The sequence below is a fragment of the Actinia tenebrosa genome, unplaced genomic scaffold (genome assembly GCF_029948245.1).
Source record: "Actinia tenebrosa isolate PJP-AT-01 unplaced genomic scaffold, QUT_ActTen_1.0 PGA_scaffold14__42_contigs__length_11649687, whole genome shotgun sequence".
In the NCBI taxonomy this organism is placed as follows: domain Eukaryota; kingdom Metazoa; phylum Cnidaria; class Anthozoa; order Actiniaria; family Actiniidae; genus Actinia; species Actinia tenebrosa.
Window position 1 is genome coordinate 11,552,583 of NW_028292574.1, and position 20,473 is coordinate 11,573,055.

The window sequence follows — 20,473 nt, forward strand, 5'->3', positions numbered from 1 at the left end:
CGCTCTCCTTTACTTTTTGACAGAACTAACGGTACTATCGTCTGCTCTCTGACTCCGTAAACGTTAATTGCTAAATCGTTTATTTCCTCAAATATGGGGATGTCTATCAACTGCATGGGAAATTCCACACCATCCCACTCTAAATCATCTGTGGGATACTTACTTGTCCTACAGGGATCCTTCTCTGCTGGATACAGTGCAGACCTGATTGCCCACATAAAGCATCGATTGTCTTCATTCTTCACGTTTACAATAGCCTTCTTCCTTTCTACCCACGTTGGTAGCGGTACGTAACTCCCCCCTCGTATGGGTACGTACCTGGCTATACTTATCTCTATTCCTTCAACCTCCTCTACTGTCCAACCCGATCCTTCTTTCGTGTAGTTAGACAGCGACTCCATTATTGCTTCTAAGGCTTCACTGAGTGACCTATCCAGATTCGTGGATTCTAATATCACTAACGACTTTGATCGCAACATTGCTGTCGTCATTACCTCGTCTTTTGACAAACTTACTTCTACCATTATGCTCGCTTTCAGGGCTCCTAATTCTTCTATACCTTTTCGGAGAGTCCTTTTAACCTTCCTTTCTGACTGACGCCAAAACTGTCTAACGTCAATCTCACCGTTACCGGGTATTGACACCGTGCTGAAGTTGCTTTGGGATTCCATCTATATAATAGGAAATATTTTATACCTAATACCAAGCACTTTTTAGGTCGTCGTAGTCGTACTCACAGTCCTGACAATGCCAAAACAATTTAACCTTAGTCTCAAACTTCTTACCACATCCACAATCATAACTGCTCATACACTTCGTCTTCATTTTCAAATGCTTTTTCAAATCCGCTTCTTTCTTAAAAGTTCTCTTACATTCTTCGCACTCCATATATAGACTAACATATTTGCGCTGTTGCCCCCAACCACACTTGGAGTGGGTTGTTTCCGTAGGTGGATTTTTGACACGGGTCTTGCCCGTGTTGAGATTGCGCTGGAACCCCCATTCCCTATACTACTATTATTGAAACTGAAAACCTGTAATAATGATTTGGTGGTTATAATACACTTAATTTATTAAGTGGTAGCAATTATGAACTTATTAAAAAATAAAGTATCAGTTATGATACCCTGATTATATGCCATCCTGTCTGCTAACAAAAACTTCCTAACGGTTTTATGGATACTAGAGTGAAGTGACTAAACCTGTAAAATAGCGATTAGACTAATACACATTATTAGACCCTATTTCCATTGTGTTCTTTTGTGTCTACTTGACTATTACAATCCATGTTGACTAAGTTTTATTTGCCTTCACTCTATAGATGTTTTAGTAGAATGAATTTCAGATTTTTTTACCCCCCCTAACCTCCTGTCTTATTGCTGCAAGAAGGAAGGCAGTGACACTAATTTTGGACTTCCTGTGTCCCATAGCTAATAAAATTCTCAATTTTGAAAGTTCTTCCATTACCCCCCCCCCCCCCCCGACTGCAATTTCAGGGGCAAGTACTTTTTTCATGTGCCTGCCTCGTGGTGGTGTTTGGTCACGTGATATCTTTCACGTAACTTGTTGGGCTCCCCACAACTTCAACTTCAGGGGCAAATAGTCTTTCCTCGTGCTCCTAGTTCATATATTATTTATCTCACAAATTATTTAGGGACATCTTAAGGGGAAAGTAAAGATATTTTATTAGGCTTATCGATGCTTTTGTGGACAGTGGTTATGATAATTTATTATTATTTATTATTATTAATTTATATAAATTATTTATCATAATCACTGTCCACAAAAGCATCAATAAGGCTGATAAGATAGCTTTGCTTTCCCCTTAAGATGTCCCTAATTATTATATAATTATTGTATCCTGCTAGAACAAAAAATTTTTTTAGTATTATTGTGGTCAGCTACACTACGACAAATAAATCAAATAGAGGCAGGCAATTGATAAACAATATACAGCAACCATAAATACCCTTCATGCCTCCTCGCAGCACTTTACTTGCAATATGCAACAGCTATGTAGTAGTTTTACAACCTATAATAGTTCTAAACACCCCAAAATGAACTCGTATTTTGAGGGATTTAGAGCACTGTGAACCCCATAAGAACACTCAAAAAAGTAAGAACAAAAGGATGCTGACATGAAGTAAGAAAATGCAGACTAGAAGGTTAATGTTTAGGGAGTTTAGGGTTTAAGGTGGAGTTTGGAGGTATGACAGAGGCATATTCTTTTAGAAAGAAAAGTACCATGTTCGGTAACGCATAACAATTATTTATTGACTGATTAATGCATGTAAAAGAAATGCACTTCAAAGTCTATTTCTGCAATGAATATGGTAGCTGCCACCCAGGACAGAATAATTCAGTTATTGGCAGGAAAGGATTTCCAAGATTGCTAATAAATAAAAACAAAAAGATAAAGTAGGTTTTGGTGGATGTCAATCAAGCTATTTTTCATGATATTTCTTAGGCGAAAGCACTCGCGATTTCGTGGTCAGCACTTAAACGAAATTCAAAATGGCTGACATGCAATAAAACAAATACCAGCCAAACAAAAGGGGTTCTGCCGTGTTTCCTTGGCATGATCAGGAAGTGCTGTAAACATGTATTTCTGTAATAAATGTGTTTAAACTTTATAACTCTACTGCTGTCATGATCCACTCAGGCAAAAGTCTAAAAAGTACTACATTCTGATCTTAATTTCTCTTACAAGCTAATTTACGACTTACAAATTAAAACAAATATGATATCCAAAGCTTCAGGATTTTGATGTAATCACTTTATGAACAAATTATAAATTATGTAGACAACAGAAAATGCAGCCTGCCCTACCCCACCATGATTAATATTGAAAACTTCTATGGGTCTGAATATCATCTAATAGTTGTTTGAGGTCCTCATCATCAAACCGTCCTTCTAGGCTGTAAAAGAGAGCAAGAAGTTAGTTCAATGACAGATAAAGTTTTTTTTAGGTAAACATCAGCTGTAAATCATGGATAATAGACACAACAGAAAGAAAAATTCATATATGTACGTCTTTTCTACTCCTCATATCAATAGTAATCACCTCCATTAAAAAGAGACATACAGACAGACACATCCTCTTATTTCTCACCTTGGTATAAGGGCTTTTGCTTCTTCAGCTGTTTCTGGACAGAGATTTGCAAGACATGCAAGTTCAAATTTATGAAGTTTTTTCTTGCCTAATAAACTTCGAACCTGTGCGATGGTTTCTCTATTTTTGTATCGACTAAATTTTTGAGTGTAATTAAGAGTTTTAACGAACACTTCTGAAAGTTCTTGTTCTTCTTCTGCACTTTCATTCTTCTTCTTTCTGTGTTCCAGCAACATATAAACTTCAGAATTCAACAAAGTTTCAGCATTTTCAAACTCTGTCGAAAAACCAAAGTAGTTTTCAAAAAACTGAACACACATAAACAATAGCTGATCAATATTTAATGCTCATAATAATACTCATAATAATAATAATAATAATTGCTTTATTTAAACTGGAAGATCTTCAGTATTTATACATAAGAGAGCTGAAAGCTATTTCAATTTGTAAGATATGACATAAAATATAAAATATTATAAGCTAGTCAATCGAATATAAAGACATTGCCTTAATCTCATGAACATTTTAAAATCCTTCTAACATACAAGATGAAGTACCTTTTGGGAACTGAAGTTCAGTAGCGTCTTCCTCTTCTGCTGTTAATTGTTGTCCACCGGTCGCCATCTTGAATCACGTTCGAGTAACTGAGCAACCAAGCCTTATTTATTCACCACAGGGCTCCAATCACGACTGGCTAAAGTAAAAATTACCCTGCTTTATGAAGACCTTTAAATAATCATCTAATTTCTTTCTTTGTACTTTGTTCGCTCACTTAACATGTTTTTTAAAATCGATTTAATAACACGTAAATCCCTGTAGAAATAATTTGTTTTAATGAACAGCCGGTTTTTCCGGTTGTTCTTTTTGACTCTTCGGTCAATAAACCTGATTCAACCTGATTATAAATATACGTAGATAGAACAGCTAGCTACGTGTTCACGCCAACCATCGACGACAATCAGTTACGTAAGATGTAGTGGCCCTTAGCCCATCGTATTTATATATTGGTCAGTTTATCTAAAAACAGCCCAGTTATTACGGTTAGTTAAAAGTCTGTTTACAATATGAAAACGATGAAAATTCGTTCTCGCTGTTAATTTGTTGGAGCTTGCAAGATTACAAAAAAGGGGGGCTTCGAGGTTTTAAGCCATGCTTTTTAGGATCATGATCTTAAAAGGTCTCTTGTCTTTAAATATCATTGTCCTAAAAAGCATGGTTTACTGTAATATACCACTTTGGCTTTGTTGTTTCGTTGTGCACATCTCAGACCATGTAATGCCACTCTAGATCTTAGGAGTTGATTCTTTCATGTGTGGATATTTTAACATGTTCGTTGTCATGTAATCTGAAATGGGCAATTTGCATACAAAGCTAAAGAGGTCTATAGATCTCTTAAATTCATCATTATAATTATTTATTTATGTTTGATATTATTTTGTAGACATATCAAGATGGCAAATAATGACAATGAATTATGTACTGGAGACAAAATTGCATCTAAAGAGCTTCTTGACAAAATCAATGAATGTCAAGGAAATGGAAAGTTTTTCTCAGTTGAATTCTTTCCTCCAAAGACTTTCAATGGAGCTACTAATTTGTGTGCCATATTATACCGCCTGCATGAAAGCAACACTATACCTATGTTTGTAGACATTACCTGGAAGCCTTCTGAAGATCCTTTATCTGACACTTGCCAAGAACCAACAGCATTATTGATATGTTCAGCCTCACGACAAATCAGTCGTTTTAATACCATGATACATATTCCCTACTATGAAACAACAAAAACACAAGTATTTGAACATCTTTTAAAAGCAAAGGAGTTGGGAGTCTGTGGCATAAGAGCACTAAGAAGAGGTACTAAAAAGTATTCACAAAAGAAAAATCTTTGGTGAAAATCCACCTTTTCAGGTTATGAAATTTATACTAAATTAAACTTTTGATATACTGATCCCAAACTTTGCGCCTTAACTTCACTAGAGTCTTGATCACAATGAAGCGTGAGTTAGATATTATGCTCTACTGAAGTCTTGAGCTTTTGGACCACATGACTGCAGTAGATCGTCCCACACATGTCCGCAGGTGGTATCTTGCTGACTTGTCATTGCTAGTCACCACTACTGCAAGTACAGCAATGGCGCAGTGATTTGCTATTGCCTGCCATAACATACACACTAATTTATATATGATATATCTGTTATGCCAGGCCCAGCTTCTCTCAAGGAAGATGACATTGGTAACATAGAGCTCAAGGATGGATTCTCAAGCACTGAGCAGTTGATCAGATTTGTAAAACATGAATTTGGACACCACTTTACTATTGCAGTTACAGGTATATATATACACCTATTTCAAAAATCGTTGTCTCACCAAGAGCCTCAAGTAACAAGACAAGGCTCCAGAGAATGTTGGTACTTTTAATTATAATTGATTTTTTTCATGGTTGACGCAAGTGGCTATAGCTCTCCACTAATTTATTATCATCTCAAGCAGCCTTGCTTGGAGAAATTTGTAAAGTCAATATATGAAAATGCACCATGAATAAACTAATTGCATCAGCTAAAAGTACCGGCGTTCTCTGTGGTCTTGGCTTGTTGCTTGAAGCTTTTGGTGCGACATTGATTTCTGAAATAGGTGTATATACCCAGTCTTACATGCCAAATGTGTAATGGCTTTACAAAATGATGTACCCATGAATTGCATCATATTGGATAGTATTGGATATGTGGAATTTGGGATTGGAATTTGGACATTCATATAGCAAGTCCATATTATATGTTGAGCTGCTGGATTAGAATAATAATAATAGATTTGATGAACACAAGCGGTATCCCAAATGTGGAGTATACTGCGACGATCAGCATAAAATTTGATAAATTACAACCGCAGTACAAATATACATTTCATATTTATTCTCATACACATATTATCTTCTTGACAAGAATAAGAAGCAGAAACACAAGTCATTCCAGCTATTCTTGGATCTTGGAATGACCTATCTCCTGTTGCTTTTCTTCTATCGCCTATCAACTTTGTCAATGACAGGGTTAACCCTAAGGTGAATATACATTTTGTTATAGGCTACCCATCTGGTTTTAAAACAAAAAGCTCTTATGAGGAAGATCTACGTAAACTGAAAATTGAAGTAGATGCTGGTGCAGACTTTATCACTACCCAGATGTTTTTTGAGGTGGATTTCTACTTTAACTTTGTTAAAGACTGTCGTAACATAGGCATCAATGTGCCAATCATTCCTGGTATATTTCCTATACAGGTAAACCTAACTACACTATGCATGGCCAATGTATCATATTTCTAACATGTGCAAGTTCATACAACTATCTATGATATTATATCAGAGAAACAATAGTGTTGGTAGGGATGTGCAATGTACAACTGATTGATTTATATACATAATTACTCATTTACATTATTTTTGTAAAGTAAAAATGCTAACTAAATGAAAGAAACTTTAAATATTAACCAGTTTCATATATTTTTTTATTAATGTAGAGTGTTAGCTCCCTCCGTCAGCTGAAAAGAACACTAGCTGTCAACATACCAGACCACATCTTTGAATCTCTCACTCCAATTAAAGATGACAATGATGCAGTTATTGATTTTGGTGTTCAGTATGCAGTAAACATGTGCCAACAACTACTTGCAAGCTGTGATGTACCTGGCATCCATTTTTATACTTTTAATTTGGAAACGGCATTGAAAAGGATTACACAAAATCTTGACCTTGGTAATTCATTGCAGCATAATGAAACTTGTAGTGATGATAATGTGCGACCAATATTTTGGGCCACAAGGCCAAGAAGTTATCTAATTAGAACTTCCAACTGGGATGAAATGCCAAATGGTCGATGGGGAGATTCAAGTGCTGCATCTTTTGGTCAGATAAAAGATTATCACCTATTTCTGATGGGTACAAATCTGAGCAGAAATGACCTGTTGAACATGTGGGGAAGAGAACTGCATTCCTTTCATGATGTGTGTGAAATTTTTGTTTGTTATCTTACTGGAAAAGAAAACAGGCATGGATACAAGGTTTGTAAATGATACATGTAAACCTGATGATAATGCATATTATCAGTAAGACATGTCAAGATTCTGTTACATTGAAATTTAAATATAGCATGTTGTTGTGTACTTTCAATAATATTGCAATCATATACTGGTTGTCTAGGTAACCCAACTACCATGGGCAGAAGATGAAATTGCAACAGAGACCATGTCCATAGTAAAGGATTTGGTAGACATCAATAAAGAAGGCATATTGACAATAAACAGTCAACCATGTGTCAATGGTGCTCCATCAGATGATCCAAGAGTAGGATGGGGTAAACCTGGAGGCTATGTTTTTCAAAAGGTATGTAATTTTATATATTATTTCTTAGGTATGTATAAGAATTTTGATATGAGAAGCCATATGAGGTATCAGATTTGCAAGTACAAGCTGAAGTCAATCATTGATTTAGATCTGATATGAATATTGCTGCTCATGGAATGTAAACTATACTTGTGAAATAAATGAATAAATATCATTTGCCCTGGACATTTTGAACGTAATAAGATGTAATGCAGTCTTCAAATAGTCAGTTCATAATATGTTATGCTACTTACAATGACTAGAGCTGTATCAGAACGATATACATCTGCTAGTGGTTGTAACTAATTGGAATTTTCATTGTAAAGTTTGTATAGGGGTACGTTACATGAAATTCATATCAACTGATCCACCATGAGATCAGAATTATTAATAGGTCTTGGTGTTATTATTAAGGCATATATAGAGTTTTTTGCAAGAGAAGAAGTTGCCAATGAAATATACAAGCAGCTCAAAGACAGCAAACGCATCAACTTTCACATGGTAAAATCATGTGTAAGTATGGATAATAATTTTAAAAATTTGGGGGGGGGGGGGGGGGTCCAAAAACAATTCCTCTGTGGTGGGGCGGGGATGGGTATGGATATGAGGATTTCTGGAACTCCACAATAGACCTTTATTATGCTAATGAAACATCTAAAAAAACTTTTTTGATTTTAATAGGAAAAGAAATTTACATTCCAAAGTTTGACATCAACATTAACAAAATAATATTGCTAAGTTCCATAAGATTGCACTTTTTTTAGCTTAAAGGCTAATGAATTTTTGAAATCAGAAATAAGCTTATGAAAAAATTGTATGTAACCAGGCAACACTAAATTGCCTTCCATTGTTATATTTTTTCTGGATTATGGAAAGTGCTTACAAAACAAAAGATCAGTTTTGCTAATATTGATATGATAAATTTTATTAAAGGTAAGGCTTTATTGTGAGGCCTATATATACAAATCATTTGTACATTTTCATGGCATTTTAAATCCATGCATACAGATTGATGCTCCTATGTTTACATTAGTTTGTTCTCTTTAGGGTGATAATCTTACCAATGCTAATATCTACTCACCTAATGCTGTTACATGGGGTGTTTTTCCTGGGTCAGAAGTTATTCAACCAACTGTAGTTGATCCTATTGCATTTCAGTTCTGGAAAGTAAGTAGTAGCATTTACTTACTTTTTAGATAAAAATTATACATTCTTATCCAGGTAAGATCAGATAAGAACTTGGCTAATCCAAATTGCATTCGTAATTATACTAGAGCGTTTTAAAAATAAGGAATTATAAAAGGTGTTTTTTTGAGGTGTCTGAATATACTTTTTTGCAGGACGAGGCCTTTGCTCTTTGGAATCAACAGTGGAGAAACCTATACCCTGAGGGATCACCTTCTAGAGACGTAATCAAAACTATCCAAGAAACATTTTACCTTATTAACTTGGTAGACAATGATTATGTGGCAGGGAACAGTCTGTTTGATGTTTTAAACAATGTGCTTACAAGTTTAAAACATGAGACATCCTAATAAGATTTTAGAGGTCCCTAGTCCAGCTTTGATCCAATAACTTAACAATGCTTGTAACCATATTCTGTGTAGTAAGTTCAAATCATTACTGTTTTTCTTCCTAGTCTGACACCACCCCTTTAAATACGTTTTTGTCTGCATTCAAATCTGTAACCATAGGTCATGCTTTAGGATGTTGAAAATACATCATACCAAATATGAGTCACCTAAGTATGGCTATATTGAGATCAAAGTGTCCTCAACAAGAGCAGATCTAGGATTTTGAAAATGGGAGGTCAGCATTGATCACTATGGATGGAAGACAGTATCATGGTTACTGGATATGACTGTAAAAACCAAACAAAACTTTGAAGTTTACGAGAAATAGAGGGTATGTCGCTTAGATCTGTCTCTGAAAATTAACCTTTAATGCTACTTGTAGAAAGAAATGTTCACTGGAAAGAAATGTAGACAAAAACATGAATCAAGTGGGTGCAGTTTAGTAGTACATATCTAGGAGTGAATCTAAGCAAACAAAAGAGTTATGTGACCTATTGCAAGTTAACAATTTTACAATAACTTACAAATTTTGAAAACGATAAAAAAATCTAATTTTTAGCAATCAAAACAACCAACGGAAGGATGGCACGCTCAATGACGTCAGCTTTATCTGTCTGTCCTCTTATTGTTGGTAAAAAATAACCAATCAGCAAGTGAGAAATTCGTAAGTTATTGCAAAATGGCCTATTGTAATAATGCCAAAATAACACAAAACTCAAGATACTGATATATAACCATTGATGCAAGTAGGAATATGAATTGAACTTAACATAACAAGTTTTTAGTCTTTTTGGACAAACTTATATACCTCAATTTTGTACAAACTTAGTGAACTCATTTGTCTTTGTACATTACATTTCATAATAGTTAAACTATCTAGCTCTCCCTGTACCAAAACCTTTCTTACTGTACATTAACTTTCCTGACTTTCTTCTGCTAACAATAAAGTGGGCAACCAATATTTTGGATATTGTTCTTTATTTTGGGTAATGGCAGGTGTGGATTTAGAGGCGGCCGATTGGGCTGCCTATATAGGCCCCCTATAAAACATTCAAGGTCAAAGGAAATAAAACTTCTAGAAACCATATAATAAGTTTTTTGTTGCAAGGAGCATGTCCCCAGACCTTATCTGGTTTTGCTTCCCATTAGTAGTGAGATTCATCTAATTATAATAATGAATGTTTATATCCCCTCTGATTTCTGAATCTGCCCCCGACTTTGCATAGTCATATTTTTCCCTTCGCCCCATGTAAGATGCATTCCATTAAGGGCATTTGCATGAGTACAATAGTGTAACGGTTTTCTTGACGCAGCTAAATTCCCAGTATACTGGTAATAAACTATTATATTCATGCAGAGCAAATTTTTCTGACATCCATCCATGCAAGTTTTGCTTTTGGTATTCTCTATTGGCTAACCTACACTACCTGTAATACCTGATTCCTTGCATCCAGTTATGAATGCCGTTTTTGTCCAGTACAAAAAGTGAATCAGACTTCAGTTGGAGTTGGAGTTTATAAAACAAGTCACAAAGCTGCTTCAAATACAAATGATAATAGAAAGGTTTGGTAGAAAGTAAATCTTCATAAGTGGTAGTCATTTCTTTTATGCATCCTCTAGTGTTTGTATCTCTCCAATATTGACTCTTTCTGCAGCATTGACGCTAAATCCTAGTATTCTAGGATCAACTTTTTGCATCTTCTTCTTCTTCTTTTTCTTGCTTGTTGTTGTATCTGCTTGCATACATTCCTCTTGTGGTACCTGCTGGCTCACACCACTCTTGTTTGATTGAGGCTTCTGGTTAACATTTCCCCACAAACATTCCTAAATTAAAATAGAGTAAGACTTTCACATAAAAGCTCTAACAAATTGAACAAGCCAAGATAATATAGTAATGTTTTACCTGTGGTAATGTTGGTAGAGTATTTTGAAGTTGACGTGAATAAATTCTCTTCCTTTGTTCAATGAAATCCCGAGCAAATTCATTGGCTTCTTTATTGTCACCTATGTAGGACTTTACATAATCATGAACCTTGAATGAAAATTAATATGATATCATCTTAACAAACATTAAAACATTGGCAATTAAACCACAAATGGTATTAATTACCTCATAAGGTGATTCAATCTCTTGGAGAAAAGCAAAGAAAGTAGGAACTGAAAAAAAGAAAGCAACTCAATTAATTGGCTCAACAACAAATAATGAGCCTTAATGCTATTTTCATAAACATGCCAACTGGTTAGCTGCAAGCTTCATGCTGGAATTTGGTTTTATAGCTGCACCCAGTCAAGAACATGAAAAGTACCGACTGATTAGTTTTGATTGGTGGCAGAGAAAAACCAAATTTCAGAGAGCAGCTTGCAGCTACTGAGTTGGTATCATGTTTATGAAAAGGGCAGTAATAGTGCTAACAAAACATTGGTGTGTTAAACTTACTATCAATAGAAGTAACTTTCAAGGCTTTTAAAGACTTTTCAAACCATCGTGCAAATTCATCAGAAGCACTGGATTGCTGTTGGAATATTCGACGAATGTTTTCCTGATAAATCAATGTAACAATCAATCACTTTAGTGTTATTTAACTATTTTAAATATCATGTACAAATAAAAACAGCTTTTTCAAGCACAATTCCTCTACTAACAGACATAACCAGGCAATAAAGTGCATTTTTAATTACCTCATCTTTAGTTGTCCGTTTTGATTGAGTTTTATTTCCAAGACCAGGAAATGCAGCATTACTAAAAAAAGACAACCATAGGAAGCTATTGTGATACTCACTAAGGGACTGGTAATAAAGTAAATGGAGGTGGGGAACTCTTAAAAGGGGATGGGCTTTCTATAAATCTGTAGAGAAGGTCATGTATATGTACACAGATAGATGGAAATTGCATTTCCAAGCTTCTACATTTCTAACTTTTCTGATAGGGCATGTCGCTAAACCCTCCAAGGATAAAAGCGGCCTTGTGGGCCTCTCTTATATGATGAAGTAAACCATCAGCCTATTTGAAATTCTATTTAACTTTATATAAATTATAACAAAGAATGGTAAAAAGATAGGGGGCAACGTTGCTGAAATACTTCCTCTTTACTCAGCACAATATTATATGTTACATGTTACAATAGCTATTTGAAATTTTATGTTTTACACAGGGATAAAATGATAATAGATAATAGCCTGGAGAAGAGAAAAAATACTCGGCCCTCAGCTGAATTTTCTGGCTGAAAAGGTAATTTTAAAATAGAGCTGAACTTTATTAAAGAGAAAACCATGATTCCTGTTTGCTGAAGATGATATAGAACTGTCTTAAGATTACCTCCAAAATCAAGAGAAAACCATTCCAAGAGCCTAGCTAGATTTTAAAATGTCTTTCTAGTTGTATTGTACCTTGTGGAATGATAAATGGGCCTTCAGCCTATTACCCACCTATTAAGTGACAATTCCCATCTTGAACTTTTTTTATAGCTACATCTCTGCACACATCTTCATTTTGCAGGGGTGGGTCATTTAAATGCAATTCCTACTGGAAAACTTGTTATTTTTTAACCTTATTTAATACTGGGCCAGTAGAGATCCACTCTCCCTTTACTATTTGACCAATCCCTAACTGAATTCATTTAACTCGTTAAAGCACATTTCATATAAATTTGGAAAACTCAAGGAACAGCCTTGCAGTGTTATGATTATGATGATAACTTGTGCTGTGATAACCTTGATAATCCTGTGTGCCATGCCATGTTGCACCTATGTAGTGTAGACTCTTAGTCTGAATGATATAGATAAATTACCTTGATTGCCTGTTCTTGGCTGGCTGAACAGACTGAGGTTTAGGCTGTTGCTGTTGTTGTTGTTTTCTCTGTTGTTGTTGTGATTTTGATTGCTGTTTATTTTGTCCTGCTTTTTTTGCTTCTTTGACAGCTTCATCCCAGAAAGATTCCTCTTCTTCTTCTTCTTCATCATCATCGTCATTGTCATCCTCATCATTACTTAGCCCTACAAGCCTAGAAGGTTGTTTTGCTGATTTGCTGGCTCCCCCCCAGGCAATGATAGAAGGTGTACTTGAAACAGGTGAGGTCCAAGATGAAGATAGTGCAGAAGAATTGTTACCCCATACAGTTGAACTTAAGGGGTTATGAGAGGACGGCTATGATCAAATACAAAAAAGTCAATTTATTAAGAAAAACAAAGGTTCACTAAGATTCTGCTTAGATTTAATATTATCCTATTAAATTTTATACTTTTTCCAGTTATTTCATAATTTTTGTTATAAAGCGCCTGTGGGCTATATGGATATGAGAACTATAGATTATTATTATTTATGCTTTTATAAATATAAAGAACTCACATGTGAACGTGATAACTGTTGGTTCTCCTTCTTTGCAAGTTGCTGTCTTTCCTGTTCTTGTTGAATCTCAAGTAGTGATTTTACACTTGATGTTCCTTGGTTGTTTCTTTCTGTCCATCCTCCTGCTGCTGCTGCAGCGGCTGCATTTCTCTGCTCTCTTTCTTGTTGCACCAGTCGTTCTTTTTCTTGTTGTGCACTACGTTCTCGCTTTTCTTGTTGTTCCTGTATTTCTGTTAGTGATGGGGCTGCAGGTAATGGTGTTGGACCCCAAAGAGAATTGCTTGTATTCTGTGACCAAAAAAAGATACTTAGGTGTCACCACTAAAATTTAACATATGCAGTGAGCTTAGTGTAAGACTGGCACCAGGTCTGCTTAGGTGTACCTCTATTAGTAAAAGTCATTCTTTTGTTTTAAAATTATGGTCAAATGGTTAGATCTTTACAGTGACTGGCTTATTTATCATCATCAGAACCTAAATCAAACGCCCTTTGGCGAACTCGTGGATACTTGTTTCATTTTTCGAAGATTGGTCTTCCAGTGCCCTCCTTATGATTGTGGACATTCTCAAAGGATTCCAAATATTTCGCTCAATTTAATATTTTAAATACTCAATTTATCTAGTAAGATGAGCAATCGTCCTTAGTTCTTTGCTATTTTGTTGAGTTTGGAAGCGAATTCTGTGATGAATTAATTGTCTGAACTTCAATTAATATGAAAGACGACTTCAACTACAATTTTAAGAGTCAACTGAGTCAATTATAGAGTATAATTGGAAGAAGATCTATTTGAAAATGCTTTCTCTGTTTTCAATTTCAAAGGCGGGATGTGTGCTTTATTCCAGGAATCATTTGACCTACAAGCTCAAAACTGAATATACGAGATAATCGGTTGTTTATGGTACAATCAGGACGATCAACATAAAGCGTTGCGTAATGCGTGTTGATTTACATTACTACTTACCTTGACCTTTAAGGGTCACGGCTCCTTCATTTGTTGCCTAAGTTTTTAAATGAAACTATTTATTTACACTGTGAACTAAGCAAATATTTTATAGAAATTCATTTAGAAATGCTATTTATTTTGTCTTCATCCAAGTCGGTAAATTAATGATTATTTATTGGAGCAAATTCTTGCTAGAGCTTCACACTTTTCAACATACAATCTGAGCATTGCTTCGGCTGTTCGTAATGCGTGATGATCAATCAACTTTTTATTCAGAATGGCTTATATAAATGACAAAACTGGCCGAACTTCCTTCAAAACTCCATTGGAATCGTTCTTTTTTTGTCTTTTGCTATTTTTCTTACAATCTATGTTCATCTACATTGATTATTTTCTTAAGATGTCACTTAGTAAATACAACTGTTGATCAGTAATATTAAAACCTCCCTCGGTCGAGTTTATGAGATTTTATTGCTGAATACGGCTGTGACTTTGAGCTGTCTCTATGGAGAAAAAAGTCTGTCAGAGCTTGAAATAAGACTCTCTTCTTGAGTTCTAATTAAAATAGCTTTTTTCGATAACCGGCTCGATCTATGAGTCTACTGAAAAATCAAAATGTTGACATTGTACCTAATAAGCGATTTTGTTTACTTTTTAAAGTACATCAGAAAAAAGGTCTAACTCATTGAAATTTTATTTCAGGTGTTAATTGTATAATTTTACTTTAATTTACTATGTGCGAGTGTTAGAAATATATCCCACATGGAACATCAGCATTTCGTTTCCTCATAAAAATAACAAAGTAATCTATATTGTATAAGATCTTTGTGCTTGTTAGTGTCTTGAAACATTCATAATCAGATGACGTAAAACGATCAACAAAAGTTTAATTATTAATCTGCTAACATCTTAGTGAGTGAGTGAGTGAGTGACACATTTTTGTAATTCAGACCCCTCACAATAACTTGTTTCTATGCTTCACATGTCCACGAGTTAAAAAAGGTAAAACATGTCTCAAGAACGTGCCCAAGTTTTATAACATTGCACAAACTGTGAAGTACCCTAAGATCTAACACTAGTAGTATTTGAAGGCACAAACCTGACTTTGCTGTCTTTTTTGGTGTAGCTTTTGTTGCAACTCCTTTTGTTTTTGCTCTTCTATTTCTTTTCTACGCTGTAGTTCTTGTTGCTGTTGCTGAAGGCGTGCAAGGGCCTGTTGTTGTTGTTTTCTCATTTCAACCATTTTTTGTTCTTCCATTTGTCTCTTCTGCTGTTCTAACTGCTTTTGGCGTGCAGCTTGTTGCTTTTGTTCTCGTTTTTGTTGCTGTAATTCTTCTTCTTGATGTCGTCTTGCTTCTTCTTCCTGTTTCTGTAGAATTACACCAATAAAAAGATAGCTTGCTTAATTACAAGAGGGTGCACATTGACTATGATAGCCTATATACCAACCTTTAACAGCTCCTCTTGCTTACGCTTCTTTTTCTCTATTTCTTCTTGTCTTCTTCTCTCTTCTTGTTCTCTTTGTCTTTGCAACAAGTATTCCTGTTGTTGCCTTCTCCTAAGTTCTTCTTCTTTCCTTATAGCTGCTTCTCTTCTTTCATTTTCAAGCTAGGCACAAGAATTATTGTTCATAGTGAATTTTACATTTAGAAAAAACAGTCATGATGATTGTTAACAGCAACATTTACCTTGATTGCAAGCTCATTTTCTTCTTCTTTTTTTTGTATTTCTTGTAATGATTGGATTTTTTCATTGTTCCTTTGAATTAAATCAATTAATTTGTATGTTAAACATTCTACTGAATTGAAGTATCTATAGTAAGTTTGCAGTTCACACTTATAAATTACTTGACCAAGACAATGTATTCACAAAGAAATAAAAGACTAGAATGGTTCGGTACGTACGTTTGATCATTATTTATAAGTGGTTGTTTCATTGCAAAGAACAAAAATATTCAATAGAGATAACACAGTAGAGTTCTCTCAGAGTGCTATGCTCCTATTATCAAGTCATATTTATTCATTTATCTATTCATTTATTTATCTATTTATTTATCTAATCATTTATCTAATCATTCATTTATTCATTTATTAGCAGAGCGCTCTCACATGTAAGTTTTTCATTATCCTTTATATGCTTATATATTTTCCCTTTATGTCTATTGGTTATTGTAAGTGTGCATGAGCACACAATTGTTTGTTCTTTGCAATGAAGCAACAACTTATTCTTAGCCCAGAAGATGTGCTCGTAGCTTGGTTATAAAATAAATAACGTTGAAGAAACAAATATATAAATAAAAGACTATTGTATTATGTTATCATTATTAACTGACCACAAAAACAACAAATAGCTAGGTATAGTAGTACTTCAGCCAAACTTACCCATGTTCAACATCCCATCCCCTTAAAGGAGAAGGAGGTGATGGACCAGCTGCTACACTTGCAGTGGTGACTTGTGACCAAGGACCAGGTGATATAACTAGTAGGAACACACAACAATTCTAATTATTATGTGGTGAAGTACACCATAAAATCATGGTTGTTAGAATCTCCCCGCATATAATCCAAGCCATCTGCTAACAGAAATTTCCTCCCCCTTATAAGCCCCTCCATTTATATACAATAAAAAAAAAAAGAAGAAGAAGAACTTTATTTAATGAATTTATCGTAGGTAATTTTCAATTGCCCTTCTAATTATAAAAACTAATTACAAAAGTATACAAGCTAAATTAGATAATTAATATAAATAATAAAATATATTTCATGGGGAAAAAACAATCTCTCCTTTGACAGAGTACTGTTGTGCAACCTCAAATATTATGACGCATATGTGTTTTGAAGGTGACATCATTGCGATTGTTGCTTGAATACTGTTGTTCACTGAAATGAACAATATTAAATATTTTTTATATAAATAGTTTCAAATTTGTAGAATATTATGTTTACCTGGAGAAGTAGATGTAGCTCCAGAACCTGCCCATATTGATTCAGATGATACTGATAGAGCTTGTGGTTGTTGCTGCTGGTGCTGTTGCAGCTCTTGTACTTTCTGCTGTAAATGCTGTTGATGTTCCAAAGTTGATTGTAGCATGTGTGGTGGTGGTATATCCATGTGTGTAGTAGTTGATTGAGGCGATACTGCAGTAGTAGGCACTTGTTCTTGTTGGTGCTGCATGTGAAGTTGTTGCTAAAGATCAATCAAACAAAAACTTGATAAACCTAACTATGCCCTAATGATATAATGCAGAAGGCAGATCATACCTGCATTATGAGTGCTTGTTGCTGGAGAAAACGTTGCTGCATCATGTGTTGTTGCAAGAGTTGTTGATATTGTTGTTGTTGTTGTTGTTGAGCAAGAAGATGTTGCTGTTGGAGTTGATCAGGTATCCCCTGTATAATATCAATTAACAAATCTCAATGTAGAACCTATTTCAAATAATTTACAAAAAGAAAAGTGGCAAAAAATTGTAAAATTTCATAAATGGAGGAAAAATCAAAAATTAGATTATAAAATGGTCGTATTACAAGTTAATTTCCATGATCAATACAAGAGGGAAAAGTGGCAAAGATTTGTAAAATTTCATAAAAAATGAAAAAAAACAACAAAATAAAATAAATTGAAAATTAGATTCTAAATGGTTGCATTCCAAGTTACCTTCAATGGAGGAGGTTGTGGACCAGGAAGGAATGGCACTCTGCCCCATGATTTGATTAAATCACCTGTCATAAACATAGAAACACCCCTTAACAAGTAAGTAATGCAGGTATGTACTAATATTACATTATCTAGTTAGTAACATTGCAATAAACAAATAATAATAAGAAAAAAAGGAACTTAAAGACTGCATACCTAATGGTTGAAAAGCTTCATCTATTGATCGTTTTATCATAAGATTCATTGTAAAATAACCATGATTGAACCAATCAGCCATCTCTGTGTTCTTAAATGGACCTGATGTAACGAATAAAACAAGTTAATTGTTTGGTTGCTTGCTGTGTAACTCCACATTGAGCATACTTTTTGCTAGGTGCTTTCTGATAGGGGTTGTCAAATTATCCTCTACCTTGCATTTTCCCCTGTGGATCTGTGTAGAACCATCTTATCTCTTCAAGCTGACTTGTGGGAGTTGTTGCAGTCTGACCATGGAAGCCTGGAGGATGACTATCAGGATCAGACTTTTCAACCTGTAAAATATTTGTTTTCATTTTCATTTTCTTGAATCTTACAACAAGCATTATTCTGTATATATATTTTACCTCATCATCCAGAGACTTAACAAGGTTTTCTGCAGCCTTAGCAAAGTGCTCCATATTTGGTTCCTCATCCTTCTTATCTGATTCACATTCTTCATATTTTTTATTTTCAGACTTGTTGCCAAATTGCTCTATTTGTCTTGGTGTCTTTTCTGTTTCCAGCGCAGAGGAACATGTTACTGGTTGACTAGCAGTTGCCAGAGATGAGGAAGGTTGTACCATTTCTTGTGTTGTTACTGTTGATTTGGATTCTGCTGTTTCTGGTGAGGTAACATCAGTATTTGATTTTTCTACAGTAAGATAGTCAAACCATTATAGTTAAACAACAGTCACATAATTTATATGAACAAGCACTGCATAAAGCCCTGCATTATTACAAAAATTTTTACCTGTTTGTTTTGCCTGAGGAGGCTTTTCATCATTTGCCTTGTTTTCATCATTTTCTGGTTGTGCCTGATCATTTGCCTTAAAAAAAGGACAATACTGCTAGTATTACTACCTGTTTCCTAAGTGTTTTCTTGAACAAAACCTCAGGACAAAATTGATAGAGGTTAACAACATTATTATCTATGATGATGCATCTACTATGCTTACCAGTCCGGACAGCATTATTAAGCATGAATAAGTACACATAGAGAGTATCCATGCATGTGTTTTGGCTTACCACTTTAGACAGTATTATTATACATATTCATTTAAATGTCCCACTTTAATAAATCTGAACTGTTTGATTGCAGGTAGAGACTCTCCAAATTTCCAATGAAATTTCAACTGGTGTCAGCTCATAGTTATGAACACAATGGTAATTGACATTGGAATTTGGCTTTTTATTACACCTAAATGCACTAAATGCATACTTCACAACCGGTGAATGAGGCTAGATTTACGATACAATAAACTTGTTGTGCAATACAATAAACCTGTCTTGTGATACGAGACATGATAAGTTACATTTAAGGGGTAATGTAAAAAAAAAAGTGTGTGATTTGAAAAATAACTGTAATAAGTACCTTTGATTTGTTTGAAGAATCAATTGTAAGATTTGGTTAATGTTTGCTCTTATATAGTCTCCTACGCAGCCGCTATTAGTTTCTTCACTCAAAGCTTATTCCCCCAAGTAGCGGCTGCTTACCTGAGCCCAACATTCCATTCCCTTTGTCTGTGATTAACCAATCAGTAAACAGTGTGCATGGATTTACCGCTCCATTCAAAGCAGGAGAATAATCAACATTCCCCGAAAACTAACTGAAAGTGAGGATAAATGATCTCTGTTCTCAATCTTGTCTGAAGAATAACAAGATCTTTTTTTTTTTGTTTTTGACAAAAGTTCGGAGATATTTCAAGTCTTATCATATCTGTGATTGACATGGATTTGAATAATTAATCACAAAGTTTGTTCGTTTGTATAACAATGCTTGCTACAAAGTCCTCTTAAAGTTTGAAAATTGTACTCGTGATCAGCTCTAGAGGGGCAGCAAAATCTCTTCAGTTAAAGGAAATGTTCTACAGTTCTACAGCTAAGATAAATGTCAATAATAGTAGCTTGTTATGAGATTGATCAGGAGTGACACAACAACAAGTATCATGTTCTTGTTCATTCGTAAGGTCATCATCACAAAGCTTGAAAAACAAGAGATTCTCCGAAGCCCTGTCGGCAGATTTATAAACACATCTCTTTTCTCTTCTACTATGAAACATATAGCTACCCTCTGATAATTGTTAAAAGCCGTTATTTGAAATTTTGTGCTCACTTTCTCCAACACTTTCTCGAAGTGCGCCATTTTGTAGTGATAATGTCTTGAGTTAGTTCTCGATTTTGGGACTAGAGCTGTGATTGGTTAATTTGAGGGAATGGAATGTTGTGCTCTGGC

At 34.8% G+C, this 20,473-nt stretch overlaps 3 protein-coding genes across 7 annotated transcripts in view; 1 reads left to right on the top strand and 2 right to left on the bottom strand.

Moving 5' to 3' along the window:
* Positions 1-2,253: 2,253 nt before the first annotated feature.
* Positions 2,254-3,874, bottom strand: LOC116305982 (DNA-directed RNA polymerase II subunit RPB4). Its single transcript, XM_031716005.2, has 3 exons — positions 3,670-3,874; positions 3,113-3,389; positions 2,254-2,918 (listed from the first exon to the last, which is right to left on the bottom strand). The coding sequence occupies exons 1-3, from the start codon at positions 3,734-3,736 to the stop codon at positions 2,840-2,842; spliced, it is 423 nt and encodes a 140-aa protein (XP_031571865.1). The 5' UTR covers positions 3,737-3,874; the 3' UTR covers positions 2,254-2,839.
* Positions 3,875-3,997: 123 nt separating this feature from the next.
* Positions 3,998-10,022, top strand: LOC116305961 (methylenetetrahydrofolate reductase (NADPH)). Of its 2 annotated transcripts, none has more exons than XM_031715974.1 (9): positions 3,998-4,152; positions 4,554-4,969; positions 5,319-5,444; positions 6,193-6,386; positions 6,626-7,165; positions 7,305-7,487; positions 7,902-8,000; positions 8,535-8,654; positions 8,828-10,022. In XM_031715974.1, exons 2-9 carry the CDS (start codon positions 4,564-4,566, stop codon positions 9,020-9,022), a joined length of 1,863 nt encoding a protein of 620 aa, XP_031571834.1. In that variant the 5' UTR covers positions 3,998-4,152; positions 4,554-4,563; the 3' UTR covers positions 9,023-10,022. The 2 variants fall into 2 exon arrangements, with proteins under 2 accessions (XP_031571834.1, XP_031571841.1); XM_031715981.2 differs by lacking the exon at positions 3,998-4,152 and adding an exon at positions 4,175-4,289.
* LOC116305940 (uncharacterized) overlaps positions 8,395-20,473 on the bottom strand; it is a 39,673-nt gene continuing 27,594 nt past the window's right edge. For 3 of the 4 annotated variants that reach the window (XM_089029657.1, XM_089029656.1, XM_089029655.1), the window contains 18 exons: positions 18,992-19,067; positions 18,606-18,892; positions 18,413-18,533; positions 18,199-18,300; positions 18,004-18,068; positions 17,610-17,738; positions 17,295-17,535; positions 16,731-16,827; positions 16,038-16,107; positions 15,799-15,957; positions 15,449-15,718; positions 13,407-13,694; positions 12,850-13,205; positions 11,741-11,801; positions 11,499-11,601; positions 11,172-11,218; positions 10,965-11,093; positions 8,395-10,885 (listed from right to left, as the gene is read on the bottom strand). In XM_089029657.1, the coding sequence (XP_088885783.1) occupies positions 10,667-10,885; positions 10,965-11,093; positions 11,172-11,218; positions 11,499-11,601; positions 11,741-11,801; positions 12,850-13,205; positions 13,407-13,694; positions 15,449-15,718; positions 15,799-15,957; positions 16,038-16,107; positions 16,731-16,827; positions 17,295-17,535; positions 17,610-17,738; positions 18,004-18,068; positions 18,199-18,300; positions 18,413-18,533; positions 18,606-18,892; positions 18,992-19,067 (2,820 nt within the window). In that variant the 3' untranslated portion in view covers positions 8,395-10,666. The remainder of the gene's footprint in view (positions 10,886-10,964; positions 11,094-11,171; positions 11,219-11,498; positions 11,602-11,740; positions 11,802-12,849; positions 13,206-13,406; positions 13,695-15,448; positions 15,719-15,798; positions 15,958-16,037; positions 16,108-16,730; positions 16,828-17,294; positions 17,536-17,609; positions 17,739-18,003; positions 18,069-18,198; positions 18,301-18,412; positions 18,534-18,605; positions 18,893-18,991; positions 19,068-20,473) is intronic. The other variant, XM_031715946.2, reaches the window with a different exon arrangement.